This window comes from Citrus clementina, unplaced genomic scaffold (genome assembly GCF_000493195.1).
Source record: "Citrus clementina cultivar Clemenules unplaced genomic scaffold, Citrus_clementina_v1.0 scaffold_7, whole genome shotgun sequence".
In the NCBI taxonomy this organism is placed as follows: Eukaryota; Viridiplantae; Streptophyta; class Magnoliopsida; order Sapindales; family Rutaceae; genus Citrus; species Citrus x clementina.
Window position 1 is genome coordinate 8,837,956 of NW_006262075.1, and position 26,788 is coordinate 8,864,743.

A 26,788-nucleotide genomic window follows, 5' to 3' on the forward strand; every position below is an offset into this window, starting at 1 on the left:
TTACATTAGTTGTAACTTAACAAGATCCCAATTTATGGGAAAGACAATTTGGTAAAAGTATATATTTGAAAAATAAAAAAAATTATATAATTTTTATTGTGGTTATTAATTAGTTGAGCTACTAAAATAATATCTCATAAACTGACCCGCTAGATAAAATATATTAATGTATTGAACGATAAAAAAAAAAAAAGAATTTTGTTAAGTTACAACTTATGAAACTTACAAATCTTACAAAATATGTAAAAGCTAGTAATATAATAATAGAATCTAATATCATGTTACATTAATTGTAAGTTACATTAGTTGTAACTTAATATATATATATATATATATATATATATATATATATATAGCTCACCAAATTTATGATCTATTTGCTAAATAGGTTCGGCAACTTGTTTTTTCTTTAGTTCTTATTTAGGTCATACTCATACTCAAACGCAGTACCGCCGCTTTGACACTTGTATTGGGAATTTCAAATTTGGAAACACAAATGGGTGTCAAACTTATATTGGATGAGCTCCGAAACGAAATGACACGCACGCAGCACATGTTGCACCTAAGTTCCTCTCTTTTGTAAAAGCTTTAGGGCTTTACCAAATGCCCCTCAAGGTTACTTTCCGCATCAACTGTCTTACTCGAGCAGCTTGGTGAGTCGTGTGTGCTCTTGCTACAGCATTAACTGGTAACATCCTTGGAATGTGCTTGTTTTATTTTTTATTTTTTATTTTTTAATTATTCTTTTGGTTAAAAGTCCCATTATATAATTTGTTTGATTTATGTTTCTTTAATAAGTTTAATCTATTTTATTTAGAACTGTGTGTTCTTTTTGGCACGAAATTTTTTGACAGTTAAATGTTTACTGTCTGAAGTTCAAAAAGCTAAATTGAGAATATTCTTGCCCCCTTTTTGTGTCTTTTTTTTTTTTTTTTTTTGTAAATAAACGCATGAATTATTAATAGCACTGGTGATGGAAATGTATGAAAATTGCAGATTTTCAAAGTTATGGGTGACAATACTGATGGCCTGGACCGAATCTCGAGCTTGCCTCCTTTTATAGTTCATCACATTATGTCGTACCTCTCTGCTAAAGATGTAGCTAAAACTAGCATCTTGTCAAAGAGATGGAGTTGTTTCAGAGCGTCGTTCCCCATCTTGGAATTTGATCAAAGTGACTACTTAGGAACACAATTTTGGGACGGGGATTTAGATATTCTTGATCTGGAGATTTATGCTGAAAGTCATTACGAACAGACGATGAAATTTGTTGAATTTGTTAATGTTACCTTGCATCGGTTTTACGAGCTTAAGTTTCGTATGCAGAAATTTAGGATATTCATTAGCCCTAATCAGGTTAAGGATCTTTCTGATATTCTAGACAGGTGGATATTGGAGGCTGTAGAGCATAGGGTGGAAGATCTAAATGTTGATGTTCTGACAAAGAAAGATAGGCTGTACAGTTTGCCTCAAACAATATTTTATGCTAAATCAGTAACCACTTTGAAGCTAGGTGGTTTTAAGTTGGAGCAACCTTTTGATAGCATGAGGTTACCATTTCTCAAAAGTCTAACCCTACACTATGTCCATATCAATGAGCAGATTCTTCAGAAATTTATGAGTGAATGCCCTTTGCTTGAAGAATTGTCCCTTTTCTCCTGTTGGGGCATTAAATATATTTGCATCTCTAAACCTCTCAAACTCAAGACTATTCGTATCGTGAAGACTCTAGGCGAAGATCATCTTGAAAGTATTAAAATTGTTGCTCCAAATCTTCAAAAAATTAGCCTTGGTTTTGAGGATTGGCATTTAGAGCCGCATGTGCTTGACTTGTCTGGGTGTCTACAATTGATAGACTTAGAAATAGTGGGTAAGACTTTTAGTGACCAAGAGTTTCATGATCTGATCTCGAATTTTCCCTTGCTCGAGAATCTCTCTTTGCGCTTCTGTTGTAGCCTTGAAAAGATTATGATTTCAAGTAATCGACTTAAGGAATTATGCATTGATAGATGTGTCAATTTGAAGGCAATTGATCTTGTTACTCCAAATTTGCTTTCCTTTACTTACGTATCTAATCCGGTTCCTACATTTTCAATAACTGCTTCATGTCCGTGGAGAGTTGCATTCAATTATGGAGCTGCCGATGTTAGCTGGTACATTAACATGAAGGAATTTCTTTCGGCTTCCAACCAGATTGATGAGCTGACCATATTTGATTCGTCAATGAGGGTATGTCTATGAAATCCCTATTATTTATGACTAATATTTCATGCGTATTTCATATCTTTCATCTTTTCATTTTTTTTAATTTTCTTTTTATTTGTTGTGAATATCCAGACTACATTTAATTTAGAGGATTTCCAGAATATTCCGCCTTTACCACCTTGTGGAGTTGAGTGTTTGTCTCTATATACGGATGCGTTGCCATCAAAATATGCGGCTTTGTTGGACGGTATTTTCTGGATTTGTTTTCCCAAGTTTTTGTCTATAACAAGTGGGGGTGAGAACAGAAACAAATTCATTAAGGTATGTTCATCTTATCATAAATGCTACCATTGATCTATTTCAGTGAAAGTTTCATTGGAGCTATTGGTTTGCTTTTTTAACTTATCACAAGGAGAGAGAAAAATAGAATTGAGTAACATCCATTCTTAACTGTTAAAGTTTCCCCGCAAAAAAGGTTCAATTTGACTAACAATAGTTCTTGGTGTTGTAACTACATGATCTTATGATACTTTCCTTTTTCTTTTGGCCCTCAATTGGAGAGGGTGTTGAGCTAGGACCCAGGTTGTTCTCTGTAGAGTTCTTTTTTCGAATGACTTGTATAGATCCTAATTAAACAGGGTTCATTTTGTTTCTTTTGTGGAAATCTTTGCACTGTTGAACATGCCGCTTTTTAATTATTAATATACTATTTTATTTTCTTATGCAATAAAGTACAGGATCGTAAGATAATATATAATCTCGCAATTAGCTGAAAGTCCTTTATAAAAGAAAGGAAAAAAAAAATGTACTTGTTTTCACTTGTTTCCCCTTTCTCTATATCAGGGATTATCATAGTGATAAAGGCTTATCGTAGTTGTTATATGCCGAAGAGCAATAGCAGCTTGTCTATTTTCTGATTTGGGATTTTAGCTATTATATCTCTAATCCCTGCTAGTCGATTGCTAGATAATAACATAATTTATTCACCATCTTAAACTTCATTATTTTAACCATCTTTTAACTAACGCATTGACATTTGGCTGAACCAGTGGCTGTGCATGGAACTAATGAATGAATATGTGTACTGCTGCAATTCCCTTCGTATGAAGTGTTGGCGGCATTACTTGAGAGGTTTTGTGATTAGCAGCTCAGAAATGAAAGAAGACAATGAGCCTGTGGATATAGACAATTTGCTGGACAACTTGTCTACTCGTCCAAGTGAAACTCTTCGATTCCGTTTAGAGTGGTCGTTTCCTACATATGATTAACCCTTCCATCATATTGTTCAATGCTTTTAGTATTAAAATGACAATGTTCAAAACACTTTTTATCTCCTTCAATCATGTATTGAAATTGTCTAAATGTTTTGCCAATCTACTGCATTTATGGGTTTGCTGATGGCCGCTGGATGCTGGTGTAGGTAGTGATCTGGATTCTAGTACCGCGGGAGGGTAAGATTGAGGAAGAAAATATGTACCAATTTCATATGTCTACTGTTATATGCTTATATACAGTACTTAAAAGAAATATGTTAATAATTGTCGGCCAATGTCGTTTTGTATAATTGTGGTATGTATTTGTACATATGCTTTATAAATGCTTTATATGATAGGCGATGCATGGTTCTCTTACATTAGGCAAATAAAAGCTATAGAAAGAGAGAATATGTAAGGAGTAACGATACGCTAAACCTCGGGAGAAGTAAATGGTAATTGCCATTATAATTTAGTATTATTATTATTATTTCTTCTTTTTTTTTTTGGTTGAAAAGTATTATAATTTTAAAATTGCAGTAAAATGATTTTGTAAAACTTTACTGAACAGCCTCTATCATCCATCCAACATTAGTCAATTTGTTTCAAGTCAATTCTGTTATCAGTCTTACCCTAACATTTACTGGTAACAGTCTTTGATTATCAGTACTATCTACTTTTAAAATTTTCTCATTCCCTTTTTCACTTTGTTTCTCATAAATAATTAATATATATATGTATGTATATATATATATATATATATATATATATATATATATATGCAAGTCTGTTTGAGGGTTTTTATTTTTTATGTAAAGGTTTGGATGGAGATGTGAAATCATAACCATCAAGCACTGAACCCTTCCCCTCTGGCCTCTGTTATTACTCAAACAAAGGTGACTGAGGATGTAAAGCCCATTCAAAACCAGCTGACCTATGACATGCCTGATTATGTATCTGTTCACCTTTTGATTACAATTTGTCTCCCCCATATATGCCATCAATATTTGCTGGACTGCATGGGGAAAAAAAAAAACATGAATTATTTATTGCATTAGTGATGGAATCGTATGTAATTGCAGATTCTAAAGTAGTAGGTGGCATCACTGACGGCATGGATCGAATCTCAGACTTGCTTCCTTTTATAATTCACCACATTATGTCGTACCTCAACCCAGAAGATATAGCAAAAACTAGTGTTTTGTCGAAGAGATGGCAGTATTTAAGAGCATCATTTCCCATCTTGGATTTTGATCAAACTGATTTTGTAGGGACAGAGAGGGAATATGATTCAGAAACTGATGACGATAGTTATGATGAAAGATTTTATAAACATTTTGGGGATCTCGTAAATTAAGCTCATGTTTCCCTAGTTAGATTCTGCAAGCTTAAGTTTCGCATGCAGAAGTTTAGGATACTCCTAAGCCTTGCTGGTTTTGGAGAGTATTCTTCTATTCTTGGCGGATGGATATGTTTGGCTGTACAAAATGGGGTCCAAGATTAGATGTCGATATCCAAACAAGTAGAGACAGACAGTACAATTTGCCTCGGATAATATTTTCTGCCAATTCGTTAACTACTTTCAGGCTAGTAAATTGTAAGTTGGAGCAGCCTTCTGATACTTTAAGCTTATATGTTCTCAAAAGGCTAACTCTAGTCAAAGTCCGTCTAACTGATCAGGTGGTTCAAAAGCATACCAGTGAATGCCCTTTGCTTGAAGAATTGTCTTTTCACTCCTGTCGAGGTTTGAAATGCTTTTGCATCTTTAAACCTCTCAAACTCAAGGTTTTGTGCATTCAAGTATCCTGGGAAGATGAAGATGATATTGAAAGTATTAAAATTGGTGTTCGAAGTCTTAAAAAATTTTAGGCTTGTGTTTGAGAATCGGCGAATGGGTTCGTGTGTGATTGACATGGCTGGGCGTCCACATTTGAATGATTTGGAACTGATTGGTGACATTTTTGAGGACCAAGAGTTCCATAAATTTATTTCAAATTCTCCCTTGCTCGAGACACTGAACGTGGAGTACGGTCGTGGCCTTGATAAGGTCATGATTTCAAGTAATCTACTTAAGGAGTTATTGATTACACATTGTGCCAATTTGAAGGCAATTGACATTAATACTCTAAATTTACTTTGTTTTTTTTTTTTTTTTTTTTTCACTCACTTGTATAATCCAGTTCCTTTGTCTTCAATAAATGCTCCATCTCATGGAGAGTTGTTTTTTTTTTCACTCATATGGACCTGCTTGCGATAATAATTGTAGCCCTGTTGTTGATAGATTGTAGGCAATAAGAATCAGAATATTGGCTCTTGTGTATCGGGACAAAGCTACTGCAAACAAACAAATATAGCAAATCATAAAATTAAATTAGTTTGTCAAGGAAGCTCATATAGTACTACATTCCACAGACATGTCACGAACACTTACAATACTAGATCATTTCTCTATACATCAAGTGGAATTAGAAGGCGTAGATGAGTTGTTACGTTGCAGCTAGAAATTAGCTTTGCAAATAAAGTAGTTAGTTATATTTGATTATCTAGTACTATAAATACCCTCTTGTACATAAATCTCGTTAATTAAGTTAAACAAATAAAATTCAGTTTACACAACTTATTTTTCTCAGTAAACAAACAATTGGTTGAAATTTGATTACAAAGTGATATTAGTCGAATCAACTAGGGATGACAATGGAGAGGATAGGGAAGGGGACCAACATCTTCGTACTAATCTCCGATATTTTGCATATATCGTCGTCTCCTCCTCGTTCCTGTCAAAATTGCTTGAGGGGAGGGAATAAGGATCTCTGAATAATAATAGAGCATCCTTGAGTGTCGTCAATTATCGAATAATTTGTAAGTTTTTAATTTTCAAACTTGATTTAATCATATTAAATTAAAATTTTACTTAAAGTTTGGCAACATATCTTATATTAATATTAATCGATTACAAAAGTCACACTAAATCATCAAAATAATTATCTTTGTCAATCTTCATAATCTTATAACAAGAAGAAAAGGAAATTACTTTTAATAATGAAATAAAAGAAATGGCTATATATAGATACTTAAAATTAATGAGATGAGAATGCGACATGCTACTAGACTATGATGAGATGGGGACAAGATAGGTGCTGGCTGCGGCATGAATAAGTTGGAAAGGATGAGTGAAACTGTGAGAGAGTGGCTTAGGAGTTAATTTGTGGATTGTGAACTTATGGGGTTGTGGGCATTGAGATATTTAATATTTTACAATTTAAATATTATTATTTATTCACCAATATTTCTACAAAAAAATAAAAATAAAAATTGGGAAATGAAAAAATGGGGAGAGGATAAGGATTTTACGTCATCCCCATCCCTTGAATTAGGAAATTTGATAAAAAAAAAAAAGACTTTATCCTTTCTCTAAATAAGAAATTAAGTATAAAATTAATCTTCAAATAATCTCCACAAGGGACTCTTGGCATCCCTAGAATCAACCCATTTCGTCACTTGAGAAATATTGCATTGAAACGAACCTCGACATTATATGTCGTTCGAGGCTCGGACCATAGTTTTTCGGTTCCGCAGCCGGCCGACGAGAAATGTTTCAGGTGGCCATCGTCGATCAAATTGAATTGATGAAGGACACTGATAATTTCGCGCATAAATTTTGTTTATATTGAGAGAGGGAATGGATAATAGCATGCAAATCCTGACACTTGCTTTAAATGTAATTAATAAATACATTTAAATTATACTAATTTGAAAGAAAGGGGCCTATGTGATAACAATGAACAAATAATTCTTTATTTAAGAAATATAAAAAGAGATTTGGGATACAATGTTATTACTCATTTGGGATTTAGGTTTGAAGTATAACACGTGTTATCAATTTGTACGTGAACATGCTTCATTAGCGAGATTTCGTTGTAGGATTTTCACTAATATATATATATATATATATTAATACAGCTTTTAACTAAAGTAATAACAGTAAGTTGCACTTGCACACAGCCCTCTCCTTCGTCAAAAATTAGAAGTTCTTCAAAATTTTTAATCAGTCCTTTAATTTGCAAAAATTACTCCATTACCTGATTTGCGTGGGTTGACTGCTAATCAGTCACTCAATTTTGCAAAATTTATTGAAATCGAGGTGGTATTACTAATTTAATTTATATTTTGATTAACCAGGCCGTAAATTCACATTTCGATCAATCGATTAACCAGGCCGTAAATTCACATTTTGAATTACAGTAAATATCTCTAGGCGCAAATTTGTGAGCCAATACTAGACAGATTTCTAAGCTGCATTATAATAAGCATGTATATAAAATTTATTATAATATATTTGTAGATCGTAGCAATTTGAAATTAAAATCTGGCGTGGCAGGGCTCCGTGCCTAAGAGCAAATAAATTTGAAGTTTCTGGGCTTCCACCGTGCCAGGGGTTGTCAAAATTGCAGGTGCAAGAACAAATTTTTAATCAAAATTGTTCTTCAAGAGGACCTGAACCGTCGTGGACCGAAAAATGCAGAAGCTTAATATACCATTCCAAGGCAATATTCAGTTTAACAAGTATACTACATTAACAATTTTGATTAAAAATATAATAATAACACTGTCGAGCTAAAAAAAAACAAAAACACCTAAATAATCCTATTGTTGAGGAAGAAGTGCCATCTCAATTTCTTGGAGTGTTTTTCCTTTAGTTTCCATGACATTCCTCTTAACATAGATGACTGCCAAAAAACAAAAGGAACCAAAAATCGTATAGAGGATTAGTGGCCCGAGTTGCTCCAACAGCCGCAAAAACAATAGACCAACGAAAAAATTTATCACCTGTCACAAACAGCAGTGAATCACTGAAATGATATAATGCACAGTGCAAGCATTGCATCGAATTAACCAAGAAAAAAATTTCCTGAGCTTGTTTTAAAGCAAATTGAAATGGTTCAATTTTAAATCATCTGTGAATATACCAATATACGGAAAGCAGGTTCTCCTCAACAAATTAGATTAAACTTTATCCTAAATCATTAGCTGGTTAGTCTATCAGCCAAACCAGCCATCACCAAAATGCTAATTAAGGGAAAGAAATATCTGTCTACGTAATCGTAACAGAAGAACTGCAGAAGCAATTACCCAATGCACAGCCATGCAAACTGCCATTGCCTTTGCTCTAATTCGATTGGGAAATATTTCTGATAGGAGGAGACTAGGTACTGGACCGGCACCAAGGGAAAATGTCAAGACAAACCTGCAATAAAAGTTTAAATTTTAAAATCATGCCATTATATTACCAATAAAATGGGTCCAGCTATGGTGCAACTGTGGTACCATACCACAGTTGCATCTAGCCATTGGATCCAGCTATAGTGCATGTGTGCAGTTGGATCCAATGGATAGGTGCAGCTGTGGTATGGTACCACAGTTGCACCATAGTTTTGTCCCAATAAAATACTCAACTTCCCTTACAATCCTTTATATTATTAATGTCATTAACCAAATAAATAAGCTACCTGCACGGCCTACCTCATTTTGACTCCTACACATCACATAATGGAATAAACACATTTTTAAGACACTGATCATTTTCTTACAGAAAGTTTAGTCAAGAAATTCTTTTCAAAAAAAAAAAAAAGTTTAGTCAAGAAATTCACACCATAAATGCTTCTTGTCACAATAAAAAATGTTTTCAAGTAGCTATCAGCAAAATGTCAATTACTTAGCCGTTATATTATTCAATAGGTATTTCAAAAAAAGCATAACATACATTTCTTTCTTTTAATCTATTTGCATTACTGCCCCTCCAGTTTGTCAGGGATTAACTTACAGCAGCATGCCTCCAAGAGATAGTGACAATGCTCCAGAGCTTGATACAAAGGAAGTCGCAGCAATTGCTTGAACACCCATTGCGATTGCCTGAACCAGAAGTGCATAAAGCAAATATCAAACAAATTATGATAGTAGTCTACATGATGCAAAATCTGAGTTATGAGGCCTCTAAATACAACAGTGTATGATGTTGTTGCACCAATTGCATATCAAGAAGAGAATCAACAAATTCTTGAACCAACTTTGCAATGCTTTTAACATAATCAAGCATAGGCTTTTCAGGAATGAGTAAATTTTGCAGTTACCAATCAGTGGCAATCAAAGTACTATATAACACAGTCATCACCTGCTGTAGACTTCCAGAGTATAGACTACTCTATACTCTGAAAAGTGTAACACCTAAATATGTTGATGGTTACATGGTTATTACTTGTAGACGCAATGCTGAAATCTCAACAATCAAATACAGATACATGCATGTTCAAGAGATTTGCCAACATAATTTTAGTTCAAAATAATGTCATTCACAAGATAAGAAAGTTCATTGCTGTTTATCAAAAAATTCTTTACCATGCCCAAAAAACTTCCAAGAAGAAGCACCCTTCTACCGAGCTTGTCCATCAAAATCATTGCAATAATCGACCCTAACAAACCACAGACAATACTGGTTAAGATAAAAATTTAACAACATTCACAAAGTTAAAACACTTGGGAGTATAACAATGTGCACCTGATAAATTTGCAATTCCCACACATATGTTTCCAGAGTCTGAAGGAACACCGGCATTTTTAAAGACAGTTGATGAGAAATAGAATACAGCATTTATGCCAGATAACTGTTGTAAAGCAAAAAGGGTAGATCCAATGAAAACCACTGCATATAGAGAAGTAAAATAGTAATCTTTTAGAAGGAAACATATTGGTACAATGACTAATGAAATTTGAAACAAATTAACATTTTTACCTCCAAAGTTGCGAGGAGAGATCAACTCTGAGAACTTCACTGCATCTGCCTCATCTCCTCTCTCTGACTTTGACAGTTCGGCCATTGAGTACTTTACATGTAATCCTCCGAAAAGCCTCTCTAATTCAGCTTCAGCTTCAGCGCCTCTTCCTCTCTGAAGCCAAAACCCATAAATTAATGTCTAGTCTATCAAATTACTTCAAACAGTTAGGTGCAACATTCTCTGATGAATAAAACAAGGAGCACAAATAAACTGCCAATGTCGTCTGTTGAATAGAGGAGCCAAAGCATTTTTGGATGGGTAAGCACGATTTTGTATAGCAGGTTGAGTTTCAAAAGAAAGGATGCAGGAAATCATGTAAGAAGTCCGGAAAAATCTCATCACATGATCAATAAAAACTCCATTGACAACAGGAATTTATGCATGGCTGTTCTTGGATTGTATTTCAGGACAAACACAAGTTATAGGAAAATGGTGGGAAAAAAAAAATGCTAGAATGCAGTCTAAACAATGACTTCCCTCATCATTGATGTAAATAAATTCCAGTCCCTTGAGAGACTATTACTGTTAATGTTCTAGCCCTTCAAGGAAACACATCAAAAAAAATTTATTTGTTAAAAGCATTACCAATGGTTGGTTATGAATTTATTTATAATCCTCAATCCCAGTAGCTATAGCATAGATGGAGCCCCTAAGAGTTCACAGAGATTTCCAATTCAGACCAGAGTCCAAACAAAGTACAATATCTCCTATCAATTGCATATCATCCCACAAAAATTAGAAGATAAACTGTATAGTCAGTTTAAATTCAAAACTAGATCACTATTCTGGTCTAACATGGATCATCTACACTCATATAAAAAAGTCATTGTTATACTTGGTTAACGCATAGATATATTTCAGGTAATATTCCTCTGCCAGTAATTTCAGAGTCAACTGTAACCGTATATAATTCCCAAATTTAATCTCTTTTTCAAGTAACAAACAACTTTATTTCAGCCTTCCTGCTGAAATATACTAAAAAAGCATTAAGCTTAGCTGACACCTCACATGTAGCCATAAAAAGGAAAAGCCAAATCCAAACAATAGAAGTAAAAGCATGCATATTATTAAAAGCATGAATGATACACAAATGAATAGATGACCTTGAAAAGCCAATGAGGACTCTCTGCACAAAACTCCATAAAAAGAGCAAGGAATGCAGCAGGAATAGTAGCTACCCAAAAACAAATTCGCCACCTGAGGACAGCATGAAGTTATTACATATAGAATTCACAGCTGGACCATCTGAGCACTAAAAATGAGTAAATAAGATATAAGTGTTCCTAGACTACATACGCAAAATACTTCAAATAAGTCTTTAAACAAATTGAAACAACTTAAAGGTCAAACATCTTGTTCGAAGACTACCATAGCTTCAATAACGTTTTTCTTACCAACCCAAAATTTCCTTAGCTGGGAGTCCAACAAATAACGCCACCAAAATTCCAAGACATGCTGCGATCTGGGTAGAGCTGCCATAAGCACCCCTTACATAAGCTGGTGAAACCTACTTAAGGACGAAGAACAGTTAATTCCCATGGAAAAAATAAGAACAACAAAAAATAATAACTCCTGCAGTGGAACCAAGTATAGGTGACTGCGAATCAAGGCAAGTGAACATAACTATCAACTCCCATACCTCTGACACATAGAGAGCTGCAACAGCAGGCCCAATACCCATTCCAGTCCCAACAAATAACCTTCCAAGAAGCATTCCCCAGAGATTTTTCGTTATAGCACTGCAAGATTATATTTAAGTACTTCTATAAGCCTTATATAGTTTCAATCAGTACAAGATAAAAGTGTTTGATCTGACTTGTGAATAAAACAGCATTATTGGCAGGAAGCTTTCATGGTATCAATTTAGAAGACTTCAAGTATAATACAAAAAAAGCCAACCCTAGTGATTCTCCTAAGCATCTTAATTATAAAATAATAATTAAAAAAAAAAAAAACAGGACAGAGAAATCGACCCTAAGATCAGATGCAAATTTCACATTAAGTTGTTCCTCCAAAAACCAAATGACTTGAGCATAACCAAATTACCAATAATTACTTTGATAGGAGAATATGACTGAATTGAAAAAATAAACTAATATATGTAACACCCTTTCACACTGAATTTTTGCAGACATTATATATGTATGGATCAATATCAGCCATTCAATTCCAAGATCTGTGAAAAGTGATAGATATCCCTTAGTTTGGAATAAAATAAAACTGTTTGCACAAATTTTCATCTCGTAAACTAAAAAAGCAGCATTTTCTGTCATTACAGAAAGGAACATGATAGATGCCCGAAACACAAGCAGATGGCAACATAAAAATGCAATTTATATTTTAGTTACCTCATTGAAGCCCCAATTATCATTGGTAAAGCGCACAGCTGGAATGCCCTGCGCCGTCCAATACCATCTGCAATCCAACCACTGAACATAGATCCTACAAAGGCCCCCCCTAAACATGTACTCACCACCAGACCTTCACTTGACGATAACCAACATGTTAGAGTAATTCTTCGAAGAGAGAAGTAAAGCAAAAAGGAAATCCTAAGACAATACCTTCAGCCATGGTACTCCCACTAAAGCCAAGATCTAAAGAAATGCTTTCTAACGTCTCATTAACTACTCTGCAATACACAGACAAAAACAAAGAGAATAAATCGATTTCCTATCTCTTTTTCATATACAATAATTGAAGAATCAGAAAGGATTATGAGTTTCATTGGGACACACCCTAGATGATAACCAAATAAGAATGAAGATATAATTGCAACAAGTACATGCGGCAAAGACCGGCTCCAGGGAGGGTTTCCAATATCTTTGCCCAAACCATTTGGCATCCGTACTACAAGCCACATAAAGAATCACTCCAATTGTTAGCCACATAACTATTTGTGTAACAAATGGGAAAATTATATTTTGGTAGTTTGCTTTTGCAAGAATAATGCTGTTCCTGCCATGGAATTGTATATACTGCCCATCAAGACTAGCTGAGCTAAACAACTCTTGAAATTTATGACAACAACTATCATTTTATTTCAAAATGGCAGATAAAAGATCAGACAAGTCTTATAAAAAAGAAAGGAGTTATGCACACTGCTTTATTACTCAACAGCGACACAGATACAAGAACATGTAGAACAAAGAAAAAAAATTCTCAGATTCTGCAACTTGCCTATTTTAATATCATTAACTACTTCTTGTATCCTTAACACCCTTATCAAGTGAAAGTGCAACATTGAAAGAAATTGATAAAACTGAATGCTTTTAAGTCTCATATTTAGCTAATTGTGCAGTCAATGAAATCCCTTCCTAATTAGAATACCTCGCAAAAGCTCGATTACAGAAAGTCAATCACTACCCACATAACAGAACTTAAATATAGATAAAATTCCAAAATGAATAAAAAAATGCAATTGGTTACTATACAAATTAAAATTACCTGTGGTTTCTTCTTTTCCATACTCATCGTCAACATCTTTCGATGATGCACGCTTATACATCCAGGACACATCGCCATGACGCCCACGCATCCCGAAATGATTAAAATTTCCCTTCAAGTTTACAAAGTAATCAGCAGCCAACTGCAACAACCATCAGATCAAACCATTTAACGAATATCCTTACATTTTTAAATTCAACATTGTACTCAATCATATAACTAAAGCTCAAAAAAAAAAAAAAGGAAGAAGTTGCATTGACAGATTAGAGTACAAAGCCAACTGACTAAAGAAATTGTCTTATTTATTTCATATTATTTTATTTCAAGATCGGAAGTCTTGAATGAAAATTTTGAGCCAGAAGGATCTAAATACTCAAATTAAAAAAAGAAAAAGAAAAATCAAAGCTCACGTGTACCTGCATCAATAGAGAAATGGAAAACACACTAGATATTAAGCACAAAAGCAATAATGTTTAGCTCTAATCAAGATTTATAAATTAAAAAAAAAAAAAAAGAGAGAATTGACGCGACCAATAAACATTTCTTTTTATAACTGTAAACAAGAACTGAGCTTCTTCACGGCACCGACTCAGAGGATCAGCAACAAACACAGAATCATTTGATTCATCAAATTACGTATAAAAGCTCTTAAGATTATTATATCAAAATCCAACCACAATGTAGATTTTCACCAACACGTCAGCGTTTTTGCAGGATCAGCCGCAAACAGAGACTCTCAACATTTTGTCTCAAAACACACAAAAACGAAACTGAAGCTTCAAAAACGACACTGCTCGGCAGGATCAGGAAACAAACAAAGAGGCTCACCATTTTGTAAGCGTCAAAAAATAAAACAATGAAAATTGAAAATTCATGCATTCGTCTCTAAGCATTCGTTTTTTTTAAAAAAAAATCAGATTTCATACGTGAACAATAATAACTATGAATGATGTTAAATAAATAAGTAGAGAATGATGAGTGAAATTCAGTACTTGTTTTTCAGGTGAGTGGAAATGCGAAACGAAGAGAATGGACTCTGAACAAGAAAGGCGAGCGACAGAAGAGAGGAGGCTATAATGCGCCGATGGTGTAAAGTGTCCGATGAAATATGGTGTCAGTCTCAGGCTTTTAAACTGAAGAAAAGGAAATCAAAGCGAGGATTTCGGAACCGTTATTATTATTATTATTTTTGTCTTAAACTTTTTTTATTATTTAAAGAAAATGTAAAGACGGGGGAGTGAGGTTGTGGTTGACGCTATCGTGCGCGCCAGGCGTTCACTCGTTTTTCAATTACTGGTTTTTTAGAAAGGAAGCAAAGGTCTGGAGCTAGGAGACGAACACCTGGAGCTTGTTAGGAGCAAGATCTCGTCGTTTGTGGGATATGGGATGTTTATTGTCTGTCCAGTTGTCTATGGACACGTGGATATGGTGCAGTGCAAAAACTTATCCGATGTGTTAATTAGCGAATATTGGGATCTGTTGAAAAGAGCTAGTTGTTACGGTCCGCCCAATTCGCTAGCCCAATTGCCCATAATTTCGGGCTAGAGAGCCAACACAAGGCCAAGAGTGCTAGCTTGGCCCAATTCCAGAACATTCTAGGCAACTCTAGCACATGAGCTTGTAAATACTCTAGAATTCTCCATAGAATTCCAGCACATGTAAATATCTAGAATTCTAGGAACATGGTAGAATTCTCTAGAATCTCTAGAGCTTGGCAAGCCTCCCCTATAAATATGGGATGGCATTAGGCATTTGTATCCAACAAACACTACAACAAGCATTGTAATCTCTCTTTGTGCAATACAAGTTTCTTCTTTGGCTCAATTGCTCTCTTCTCTATTCCGAGAAGCTCTAGGCTTACTTAGCAACATTCGGCAAAGTTGTCTAAGTGCCGCACGGGTTAGCTGCGCAACATACTCATCCCGTGACAAGTGGTATCAGAGCTAAGGTTTGCACACACGCAAGTTAGCTCACGAAGCAATGGCCAACCCTTCGAACGTAGCACAAGAGGGTGTTGTTGGTGTGGATGTTCCACCGGAACCAAGCCGCGGCCGAGAGGGAGAACGCGCCCAAGGCAAGACTCGCGGCAAGTCCAAGGCCCCATCCGTGGATGCGTTGGAGCCTCGTGTAACCACTCTCGAAATCGCATTGTCCGCCGCTCAAGATAGCCTCGAGGGATTGGAGGAACGAGTGGACGGTCTCGAGGGGGAATACGCCGAGTTCACGGTGGCAACCAAAGCTCTCATCCAAGAGCAAGTGAACACTCTCCGAGGTGAGTTTCGTTCTTTTCATGATGAGTTGCTAAAACTTCGTAGTTTTGTTCAGGACGAACTACGCGCTGTCCGTGCGGAAGTGGGTGAAGTCCGCTCGGATTGGGCATGGCACAAGCGCACACTCTCCTCAAGTCCAGCTTCCGCAAACTCGAGTGATGCGCGCCGCATTGACGTGCCAAAGCCTGACACTTACGATGGCACACGCAATGCCACAGTCGTGGATAATTTCCTCTTTGGGCTCGATCAATACTTCGATGCCATGGGTGTCCGAGATGAGGCATCGAAAGTGGGCACTGCACCCACCTATCTTCGAGGCGCTGCACAACTATGGTGGCGTCGCAAGCATGGCGAGATGGGCAAGGGCATTTGCACCATCGACACTTGGGCTGACTTCAAGCAAGAACTCCGAAAGCAGTTCGCCCCAAGCAATGCGGAGAAGAAAGCGCGAGCGCGCTTACGTCGCCTCAAGCAATCGGGTAGCATTCGGGACTACATCAACGAGTTTACTACCCTTATGTTGGAGATAAGCGACATGTCCGACAAAGATTCACTCTTCTACTTCCAAGATGGCCTCAAGGATTGGGCCAAGACCGAGCTTGATAGGCGTGGTGTTCAAACACTTGACGACGCCATCGCCATTGCGGAGTCGCTCACCGAATACTCCGCCCAGCTCAAGGACAAGAGGTCTAGCTATGACCAAGGTGGGGGAGAGAGCCATGAGGACAACAACCGCAATTGCAAGGAATGGAGCAAGAAAAAGCCTCCAAGCGGCAAGGACGGGCAAAGTAAGTCCGAGAAGCCACCCAAGCCTCGAAGCCCATGCTTCATTTGCAATGGCCCTCATTGGGTACGCGACTGCCCGGAGAAAAAGTCGTTGAATGCCCTCGTAACACAACTCAAGGGCCAATGCACACCAACTACGGAAGAACCCCAACACAACTTGGGTTCGTTCCAACGCCTTAGCACACTCGTGAGCCAACCGCCAGAACCCACAAGGAAAGGGCTCATGTTCGTAAGTGTGCTCATCAATGGCCGAACCGTTCGTGCGCTCCTTGACACCGGAGCAACGCACAACTTCATCTCCGAAGAAGAGGCTAAATGTCTAGGCCTCAAGGTAACGCAGCACGGAGGCACCATCAAGGCTGTAAACTCACCCGCCAAGCCATTTGCGGGAACCACACGAGGCGTACACGTTACGCTTGGGACATGGAATGGGAAGCTCGACTTCTCGATTGTGCCGATGGATGACTTCGCAATGATCCTTGGCATGGAATTCTTCGACAAGGTACATGCCTTCCCACTTCCAGCAACAAACTCCCTTAGCATCTTCGATGGGAATAAGGCATGCGTGGTACCGGTCGAGCGCGCACAACCCACAAAAAAGGCGCTCTCAGTCATGCAGTGCAGACGAGGATTCAAGAAGAATCCAGACCACTTGGTCTCCATCCGGCAACACCACAAGGGAGAGGATTCCGAAAGCCCTCCAAGCCAAGTCCCACAACAAGTACGAGCCGTCCATGACAAAGGCAAGGACGCTATGCCTCCGAAGCTCCCACCGAGACGAGTGGCTGAGCAACGCACAAAGCCATCCGAGCATAAGGGGTTGCGGAAACACAAGAGGGGACGCCGCAACACCAACCGAAAGAAGGAAACAACCACAAGCGGAGCAAGTGGCGGAACCTCCCCAAGAGTGAAGCACACGAAGACTAACGACAAATCACGGAACAAGTCCCCCAAGGAGCAAGGACGAGATCGCGACGAGGACGCCGCGAGCTTAGGTGGGGGAGGATGTTACGGTCCGCCCAATTCGCTAGCCCAATTGCCCATAATTTCGGGCTAGAGAGCCAACACAAGGCCAAGAGTGCTAGCTTGGCCCAATTCCAGAACATTCTAGGCAACTCTAGCACATGAGCTTGTAAATACTCTAGAATTCTCCATAGAATTCCAGCACATGTAAATATCTAGAATTCTAGGAACATGGTAGAATTCTCTAGAATCTCTAGAGCTTGGCAAGCCTCCCCTATAAATATGGGATGGCATTAGGCATTTGTATCCAACAAACACTACAACAAGCATTGTAATCTCTCTTTGTGCAATACAAGTTTCTTCTTTGGCTCAATTGCTCTCTTCTCTATTCCGAGAAGCTCTAGGCTTACTTAGCAACATTCGGCAAAGTTGTCTAAGTGCCGCACGGGTTAGCTGCGCAACATACTCATCCCGTGACATAGTGCTGTTCATCTAGTTGGTTTTTTTTTTTAAAAAAAAATTCCTAAATTATTTTCTATTCTTTCGCACCCACTCTTTTAGTTCTCTTTTTTTCTTTTTCTTTTTTTTTCCTCCATCTTCTGGTTGCATTGTAACGTTACTTGAAAATTTGACAATATTTGAATGTATTATTAGCTAATAGCATAGTATTTAGAGGAATGTGGAAAATCGACCGACAATTAATGCTTCGACCTCGGAGAGTCCAAGTTCATATGTTAATAAAACATTGATTGAATGACACACGTTTAGTCAAATTTAGGAGAAGCTCGTGATTTGACCTAATTTGATTAGCAAGGTCTTTGCCTTGCATCACTAACGCACGACACGTCACCTACCAAAGAATTTGCAGGATCACTGTGAGGAAATTTGTTGTTCCATGAAAATTAAACTTACTTGATTAAGTAGTGATTAAAAGAGACGATAAGCAAGCAACATCTATTTCAAACAGCATTCAATTAAAGCTATCATCTATTTTTTCACGTTTATCATCATATGTTTTGCTTGTCATCAAACAGGTCCACATTCAATAGAACAAAGACTAAAAAAAGAATTCGTCTGTAAAAGCACAAGAATAATTATCAAGCTATAGAAACATAGAAAGGGTTGTCACAATAACATTTTTGCTGTACAAACAAATTCCTCTCAAATACAATACAGATGTAGGTTTTGACAGGGAATTGCTCTCTGATGCCAAAACACTTTTGCACCAAACAGACATCAAATGATTGTGTTGAGGGAAAATTTTTGAACCACCCACCAATCATGTTTTACTGAGCGAACCGTGAACTATACTGTATGCCTTAAATCAAATATCTAACTGAAAAAAAAATACCACAAATCTGATTAGACTTGTCAGGTGTTACCCATCGATGAACCCATTACTTGGATCTGTCAACAAACGCAGGAAGGTATCACAATAGATGAAATAGGCATGAAGCCATTACATATGGAGTATTATCATTCATGAATTGAAAGTTGGCAAAATTACCTTATTCACAAGCAAGTTCACTTGCTCTCTGTACATTTCCTTCAAGTCCATAATATCAGCACGGAGTTCCTCCAGCTAAACATAAGCAAATCATATTAGATGTCAGGATAATGGATGCAACAAGACTTCTATACTATGTCCTCTATCAATCAAGAAATACCGTAACCCTTCAAACTGCAAAAATGTATTTACCTCCTCATCACGTTCTCCCATTAGCTCCAATGCAGCTGAGTGCCTCCTTCTTAATGCATCTAGCTCTGCCTGTATGCCAGGTAGAATGGCAGCTTCTGCTCGCAACTTTTCACACTGACAAACAAAAAACATTTCAAACTCACCGCTTTCTGAACATAAAAATGTGAATGCTAATATATAGCAACTCTATTGAGATCCTTAAAATGAAAACAACTTGAACATGCACCTGTGCTGTCATTTTGACTAACTCCTCGGCAAGAGAGTCCCGGATAGACTCCATTGATGCCTGATGTGAAGTATAAACAATGGTCAATTAAAGCTTTATAAAAATAAAAGAAATGCACATTGTATAGCATTTATACCCTACTAATGTCACAAGAGGGCACTGCTCTGTGGAACTATAATGTCAAATTCCAAATGCCATGCAGACATTACCAAATAATATTTAAATGGGTGTTCAAAATGCAAGCTATACCAATCGAGACATATATGAAGCCAGCTCCCCCTCTTTCTGACGGAGAATGGATTCAAAAGCACTAGGTGTCATGCTCTTCACATAGTATGGGCTCATAGTTGGCTCTACGGTATTTTTTCTATCAGATAAACTGTCAGATGAGTCCAATGATGCTTGCAGAAAATGACTTTCCTCCATGCTGCCAAGGCTGCTAGCACTTGAGAGCTTCCGAGATAGGCTACCTGTACAAAGAACAAAATGAATAGGAGGTACAAAATATTTACCAAGTACTTCATAAAAGCAAAGCATCATACCATTCTCAAAAGCTGAGGTGTGCCTTGCTATAGGAGTCTTTTCAGATACAGCAGCAGATTCAGCAGAAGCTCTCCTTTCCAAATCTACCCGAGCAGTCTTCTCCCTTTCTATTTCCTGGCAAGGATCAAGAACTTTAGTGGACTTGTATAACATTAACATGAAGTGAATGATTTCAAGACGATGAAGCTTTTCTACTCAAATCAGCACTACCCGTGCAGCTTTGAAATGTTTCAAATATGAATTAAAGTCATCATTTAGGTGTCTTTCTCACTGTGAGAATTAAATATCATTCGCCAGAAGAAAATTCAATGGTTAAAGAAACAGCAGCCAAATCTATAAAGACATATTCCAACAGAACCGTTGATGTTTACCGAATGCTTACATCAGATGCATTTAGTAAAGCATATTGCTTCAAGAAAACCTAGACCAAAACCTAAAAGCCAAAATATTATGAATCTTAGCAAAGATTGATGGAGAAAGGAAACTGAAGAAAAGAAGGAGAAGTTCCACTTAAAAACACACACACATAACATAAATAACAAAAGCATCACCTGCTGAAGAAGTTCCCTGTGCATAAGTGCTTCTTGTAACTCTTGCTTATGTTTCCGCCTCAGTTCCTTGATTTCTTCTTCAAGCTGGTTTGCACGCCCTTCTTGAGTGTCAGCTTCCTCCTTTGCTGCAAGGTACTCTTGCCTATTCTCAGCAGCTCTTTGTCTCTCCTTTTCAAGGGACTTGGTTAGCTGTGTCTGTTCTGCTCGCAGGCATGAAATCTGGAGTACATTATTGGCATAAGCTAACATTCATAAAATGTGCTCCATTACCAACATAAACAATCCATGGAAAGCAAAAGAAACCTGTGCTTCAAGAACATTAATCCTAGATAAAGTTTGTGACAAGCGCTCATTGACAGAACGTTCTCTTTCTTCAGATGCTGCAGCTTTGGCCTCGGCTTCCTGGGAATTTAATTTCAATAATTAGAAACCAGAGATGTGTAAAAGCCTCATTTACTATATTCTGCACAGGAATAATGTCAGAGACACCTGGAGTCGCAAGTTCAGAGACCTCTCCACAGCAGCCCAAGCTTCTGCCCTCCGGGCAGTTGTTTCCTGTAACCAATTGAGCAAAGAGACAATACAGAAAACTCACATGTAAACCAAATGATCATCATTTGAGGGGCAGGGAGATTTTCATAATGCATGAGGAATCAATTCACCTGTATGGCTTCAATCTGTCTTAACAGAGGCCTTGTCGATTCAGGTACTTGAGTAACCAACTCCTCACACCGGCGCTCACTTGCCTACACAAAAATGCAGCAAAAAATAAATTGTAAGCATACAGAAAACACTGAATAAATAACAATAAGAATGTCACAAGAAATCCAATGCACCTGATAACGTCTTTGAAGATCTTCAATGTCTCTACGAAGCATGTCTTCCCTAAAAACTGCCTGCAGAATCAGAAGGCAACAACATGTAAACTCAAAACATCATCTTGAAGGTTAGCCAGATTCAAACCCACAATTTCAATGAACAGAGCAAAAACCTGCTGCTCCGTTCTACTTAGAGTTTGCCTTAATTCTTCAAGTGCTTGAACTAGCATAGTTTCACGTTCCCCAGCCTCTCTAAGACGACTCTCTAGTTCAGCTCTTGCTTCATTGTTGGCACGTGCCTCAGCTAATTCTTCAGCCTCCTTGGCTGCAGCCAAAGCATTTGTGTAGTAGTCTTTTTGCTCTCCAAGTTCGACTTGGTGTTTTTCAATCGTTTCTTGGAGCAACTTCTCCGTAGCTGTTTTGTCCCTCTTGATGCTCTCCACTTTATTCTCTTCAACCTAGGAGGACAAAGATAATCCAAATCTTCAACAAAATATTGTGGTTCATCAAAACAAAATTCAGAAGTGTTATTTAGTCAACAAAAGACGCCTACAAAGTTCATTTATGCAGTAATAAAAAAAGTCCCTTCGCCCCAATACTTCAGAAATCTCATTTCCTCCCAAGTGCGACAGAATTAATTTTTAAACTAATTACAATTAATCTGACTTTAAAAAATTAGGTTACATAAAAACTAATTCCCAAGTACAAATAGACTGAGTTTAATTAAACCCAAAAACATCACAAGACATCAAAAACTGTGGAGATCAGAAGTAAACTAGATTTTGCCGTTATATGCCAAAACATCGATATTATCTTTATTTATATGAAGACCCAAAAAAAAATAGCAGCTCAGTCTAATGTACCGGCTAACTCTACAATTAAAAAGAATGCTTTGAGAATCCAATTACCTGAAGTTTGGTAACCAAACCTTTCTTCTCCTCTTCAAGCTCTCTAATCTAGTTCTCATGAAAAGGGGAATAAAAGAAAAAAAAAAGTCTATTGATTAGAAAGAGCAGCTAAGATAAAGTCCTTGGAAAACCAAACAATCTGTAAAACTGCAAGTGTACCTGAGCCCGTAATTTCCGGATTTGAGCTTCTTGAGCAGCCTGCTTTTTTGAAAGCTCTTCACCTGCAATGACAGATAAATGTTAAAAAAGGGCCCAATCACATTAATATAGGCTGATGTCAATCAAATATGTAAAATCCAAATACAGTGCATCTACCAGGCAGAAAAAGCTAAAGATAGGGAAAGGAATGGTTGAATCACTTTCCGTAGTTTTAAAAATTCTGATTTTTCACAATTTACCCAAAAAAAAGGAAAAAAGTGAAGTTTTTCTCCAAATTCCCATGATTAAAATGGCCACCCTTTTCTTTTGAATTTGAATTCAACGTTATATTTCAAAACTCAAAGATTTTCAGTTTCTAGGCTTATCCATTTCCCTTAACTTGACTCATTGGTGTTGAAATGACACTTTACTCATTGGTGTTAAAATGACATCATAATAACAACCAAGGGAATTTTTATCATTGTTTGGAATATTGGCGTAAAAATGAAAATTAGTACACAGCACAAGAGCAGATTCAAGATAAAGCAATAAAATTTTCTCAAACAAGAAGCAGACTGTAGAGAACAAAGCATCAAATATGTATGTAGAGTTTACAAAGCTCCACCTTCAGCCATAACTTGATTAATTATTTCATCCTTTTCCTTTAAAAGAGCAGCTGCGTCACTTTTTTTGTTCTGCTCTCTACGAAGTGTATCCCTTTCCTTTGTTAGAGCATATACCTGCAATCATTCCAGCCGGAAGGCAACTAGAAATTAACTGTTGCAATGACTTAAACCAGAAAATGAGTTAAGAAGAAAACAATATATTATCTCGCCAGTAAAGGCTATCTACTGACAAAAAATCACATTCTTTTAGATAATTTTAAATGTATTAACATTATCTATGTCTCAACTAACATTATCAACTACATTAATCATCATTTTTCTGCTCATTTTAAATATATCAAAACTATGCTGGAAATTGCACACTAACTAATGCAGCAGTCAAACCTTTGACATACTAAAGACAGAATCATGGGATGAAAACAGAAAGATAAGCATGACATGCTATCAGAGGGGCATATGAATATGATTCTTCTTCCAATAAGATTCAGACTGTTAGTTTAAAACTGTAACTGAAAAGGAAAATGAAGAGAATTTAATCCAACAACTCACAAGTTAGGACTCCCATCTGAAAACAGTCTACTGGCGTTAAGTGATGTTCCTAACCTATCACAGACATGGAATCAATGTAGAGATGGGCATGGAACCCCCCCCCCCCCCCCCCAAAACAGGAAAAAAAAGGGTTTGGAACAAAAAGCATACCTTTCTTTCAAGAGTTGCAACCCTTTGATGGTATTCCTCCCGCAAAGTTTCAAGCTCTGCATCATTGGTTTTTCTCTGATCCAAAACTTCAAGCTATTAAAATATATGCTTTTTCTTTTTCTAAAGGCAATGATTAGGAGAGAAAGGAGGTAGAGATACAATTCATTTTGTCTTACTTATACATCTTCAGAGCACTCATGAAGGAAAAATCAATACTACTTTGTTGGCAAAAGTAAAACGCAATAATACAGATATGACCTTCATACCTACTCAGAGCAAAATGAAATCAGCAATAACCTCACATACCTTCAAATCTTCAATCACAGCTTTTAGGTGCTCATTTTCATTCATCATTTTAGCAATCTCATCTGCTTTTGCCTAAGAGGAACGTCAAAATAATTGAATCACATGAACTGCTGAAATTAAATGAAAAAGGGACGAATATTGCAATATAAATTGCTTAACAAGACATCAGTAAGTTATCATGTTTCTACTTTCAAAGTAAGGACGAGCAGGATCCAACATGCAAGTCACTTTTCCCAAATAACAAAATTATGAACATTAAGTACCTGTGCTTGCCTTGCAGCACCTTGCAGTGCAGTTTCCATCATTTTCATTTCCCTCTTCAGTTTCTCCAGTTCACACACAGAATCTGCTGAGACAGACACATTTGCTTCTGAGCTCAAGCGCTGTTCTTCACTGACAATCCCACTATCATTGGCTTGCTGTTCCACTTCAACTGCTTTATCTTTTTCACCATGTTCAGGAGAAACTGGTGCAGAAACTATCTCTGAAGCTGCCGTTGGAGAAGACACACTTGGTGACAATAATTCACGAACTCTCTCAGTCTCCTCAGCACTGACAGATTGGGAATCAGAGGATTCAGCCCCAACTTCAGCTTGGATGGTAGTAGATACCTCAGCTTGAAATGGAGAACCAGTCTCTATCATCTCTTCTGCTTGACTCTTCTCTTCATAGTTACTTTCTTCTTTCTTCCCTTCATCCTTGCTTTGACATGCATTAGCAACATTATCCGATTCATCACGTAAACTGCTACTAATCTCAATTTGGTCTGCTTCAAAAGGTCCTGACTTGGCTTCCCCTGACTCAGTTTCTTCAGAAGTTCCCAGGTCCGAGGTCACTTTCTGTTGCTGATTGTCAACAGGTTCTGAAGAATCAATGTTTTGAATAGCAGACTCAGAAGGATCATTAGGCACTATGTTTGATTCAGAGTCAACTTTACCATGCTCTGACACCACAAAATCTAAGTTCTCAGCAGTATCTGGGTGCTCATCATCTTTCTCTGTCTTTGGTGATGCCTTTTGTTTGTCAGCATAGACTTCCCCAGTGGCAGAATGCACTGATCTTTCAGTTTCAACTCCAACTTTTTCTTCAGGTTTGGATTGTTGCTGTGGAGTTTGAGGCTTCCCTGATGATTCAGTGGGACTACTTCCTTCACTTTTATGGCCCATAAAGGACATAACAGGCCATAATCCTGAATGTAGCAGAGACATTAATACACAATGTGTCTAAAATTTGGATTCTGAACTATCACAAAAGAATAAAAGACATGCTTTTGACTCTTGAAGGCTTTAAACTGATCCAATATCAGAAAGAACAAATATAATATAATGAAAAACAAAGAAACTCTCCAGCATGTCCATCATAAATTCTATACTTAAATAAGCTTGACCAAGAACATTGTTGAACTCATTTTTTATCCACATTAACAAAATGGCACAAATTAACCCTCATGAAGTTTACACCCAAATTTGAAGGCTGATCCTAACAGAAAATTCCAAGCAAACAAAAGTAAATCAAAAATCAAATTAATAGTGCAACAACAAAAAATACGAACAACAAAATTAAACTACCTTCATTGCTGCTGCTGGTCTCAGGCTTTGCAGACTTCTCAGCCTTCTCATCAAACCCAAGGGCAGTATCAAAATTCTTTTCGATATTCTTCACACTCTCGCTGAACTTGTTCACCGCCCCAGCAAGATCTGGGAAATTCCCCAAGGACACTTTCCCACTAAACCACGCCATCCCCGAGCTACAACACAGAGCTTAAATCCACTGATCCAAAAGCACAGCATCCAAAAATCTGCCATTTAAACACACAATTCAGAACTCGACAGACAAATTAACCAATCATTGAGAAAAATCTACGATTCAGAATGTGCTAACTCTAACACGTTAATCATATACGATAATCTTGATTAACCAAAATGAAGCACTCACATTTGTAATTAGCACGTGGAGATAAAACCTATATACTTGGAGATCCAAATTGAATAAAAAGAGAAAAGAATAAAAATTAAATTAAATTAAATTATAAATCTTGCACAATGCAAATCCTAAAAAACGATGAAGTCTTTATTCGAGTTCATTTTATTTTCGTACCGTTAAAGAGATTGGAGATGACGATGAATGCTATGAGATTGAAACCGAAAGCCGAATCATCACTCTCTTTTGTTTTCACCTCTTAAGCTGTTGATGAATAATGATATCGACGTATCAGATTTGAGCTTAATAAACTTTTGTTGAGAGAGAGAAACGAATGAACGATCAACGATCTTTAAATTAGTATCGGTTTGGAGAAAGGTTCGGGTTGAGGGATCGATCTGATTATTTTCACTGTGAATTTTCATGGGGCTTGCTGACAAGTGAGACGTCGTCGTCTTGATAACTCTTTTTAATATTTTGTTTTATTCAATTTACAAATATAATAAATTTTTAAATCAATAAATACCAAATTAATGTAATAAAATTGAAATAAGTGCATTTCGAATAAGAATTCCAACCATTTCTAGGTTCAGCCTGCCGTAC

The 26,788-nt window shown here is 37.0% G+C and overlaps 3 protein-coding genes across 7 annotated transcripts; 1 reads left to right on the top strand and 2 right to left on the bottom strand.

Moving 5' to 3' along the window:
* Positions 1-413: 413 nt before the first annotated feature.
* LOC18037001 (putative FBD-associated F-box protein At5g53635) lies at positions 414-3,794 on the top strand. 2 transcript variants are annotated; one of them, XM_024181347.1, is made up of 4 exons: positions 414-688; positions 997-2,229; positions 2,338-2,526; positions 3,255-3,792. In XM_024181347.1, exons 2-4 carry the CDS (start codon positions 1,009-1,011, stop codon positions 3,471-3,473), a joined length of 1,629 nt encoding a protein of 542 aa, XP_024037115.1. In that variant the 5' UTR covers positions 414-688; positions 997-1,008; the 3' UTR covers positions 3,474-3,792. The 2 variants fall into 2 exon arrangements, with proteins under 2 accessions (XP_024037115.1, XP_024037116.1); XM_024181348.1 differs by having other exon boundaries at positions 569-653; positions 3,255-3,794.
* A 4,016-nt stretch (positions 3,795-7,810) lies between these two features.
* LOC18037579 (probable plastidic glucose transporter 3) lies at positions 7,811-15,090 on the bottom strand. Of its 4 annotated transcripts, none has more exons than XM_024180828.1 (14): positions 14,725-15,090; positions 13,733-13,874; positions 13,024-13,135; positions 12,850-12,917; positions 12,637-12,769; positions 11,928-12,027; positions 11,683-11,795; positions 11,392-11,485; positions 10,246-10,399; positions 10,012-10,155; positions 9,852-9,925; positions 9,280-9,368; positions 8,589-8,703; positions 7,811-7,952 (listed from the first exon to the last, which is right to left on the bottom strand). In XM_024180828.1, exons 2-14 carry the CDS (start codon positions 13,821-13,823, stop codon positions 7,926-7,928), a joined length of 1,314 nt encoding a protein of 437 aa, XP_024036596.1. In that variant the 5' UTR covers positions 13,824-13,874; positions 14,725-15,090; the 3' UTR covers positions 7,811-7,925. The 4 variants fall into 4 exon arrangements, with proteins under 4 accessions (XP_024036596.1, XP_024036595.1, XP_006426945.1 ...); XM_024180827.1 differs by lacking the exon at positions 7,811-7,952 and adding an exon at positions 8,028-8,185; XM_006426882.2 differs by lacking the exon at positions 7,811-7,952 and adding an exon at positions 8,028-8,285.
* Positions 15,091-18,826: 3,736 nt separating this feature from the next.
* On the bottom strand, positions 18,827-26,617 carry LOC18035702 (golgin candidate 5). The gene is made up of 20 exons (XM_006426883.2): positions 26,363-26,617; positions 25,834-26,063; positions 24,529-25,454; positions 24,266-24,337; positions 23,960-24,034; positions 23,260-23,374; positions 22,656-22,717; positions 22,497-22,544; positions 21,762-22,046; positions 21,607-21,666; positions 21,433-21,516; positions 21,260-21,325; positions 21,074-21,172; positions 20,771-20,989; positions 20,219-20,333; positions 19,926-20,146; positions 19,677-19,736; positions 19,451-19,564; positions 19,259-19,333; positions 18,827-19,158 (listed from the first exon to the last, which is right to left on the bottom strand). The coding sequence occupies exons 2-20, from the start codon at positions 26,003-26,005 to the stop codon at positions 19,123-19,125; spliced, it is 2,904 nt and encodes a 967-aa protein (XP_006426946.1). The 5' UTR covers positions 26,006-26,063; positions 26,363-26,617; the 3' UTR covers positions 18,827-19,122.
* Between the last annotated feature and the right edge of the window lie 171 nt (positions 26,618-26,788).

Excerpts from the sequence above, each read along its gene's own strand:
- LOC18037001 (XM_024181347.1), top strand. The coding sequence starts at position 1,009 with ATGGGTGACAATACTGATGGCCTGGACCGAATCTCGAGCTTGCCTCCT. Across the intron at positions 2,230-2,337 it reads TATTTGATTCGTCAATGAGG|ACTACATTTAATTTAGAGGA; the intron begins GTATGTCTATGA and ends GTGAATATCCAG. Across the intron at positions 2,527-3,254 it reads ACAGAAACAAATTCATTAAG|TGGCTGTGCATGGAACTAAT; the intron begins GTATGTTCATCT and ends TGGCTGAACCAG.
- LOC18037579 (XM_006426882.2), bottom strand. The coding sequence starts at position 13,823 with ATGCGTGGGCGTCATGGCGATGTGTCCTGGATGTATAAGCGTGCATCA. Across the intron at positions 12,918-13,023 it reads TTATTTGGTTATCATCTAGG|AGTAGTTAATGAGACGTTAG; the intron begins GTGTGTCCCAAT and ends TGTGTATTGCAG. Across the intron at positions 8,286-8,588 it reads TTTGCATGGCTGTGCATTGG|GTGATAAATTTTTTCGTTGG; the intron begins GTAATTGCTTCT and ends TGTTTGTGACAG.
- LOC18035702 (XM_006426883.2), bottom strand. The coding sequence starts at position 26,005 with ATGGCGTGGTTTAGTGGGAAAGTGTCCTTGGGGAATTTCCCAGATCTT. Across the intron at positions 21,667-21,761 it reads TAAGTAGAACGGAGCAGCAG|GCAGTTTTTAGGGAAGACAT; the intron begins GTTTTTGCTCTG and ends CTGATTCTGCAG. Across the intron at positions 19,565-19,676 it reads TAGTCAAAATGACAGCACAG|TGTGAAAAGTTGCGAGCAGA; the intron begins GTGCATGTTCAA and ends TTTGTTTGTCAG.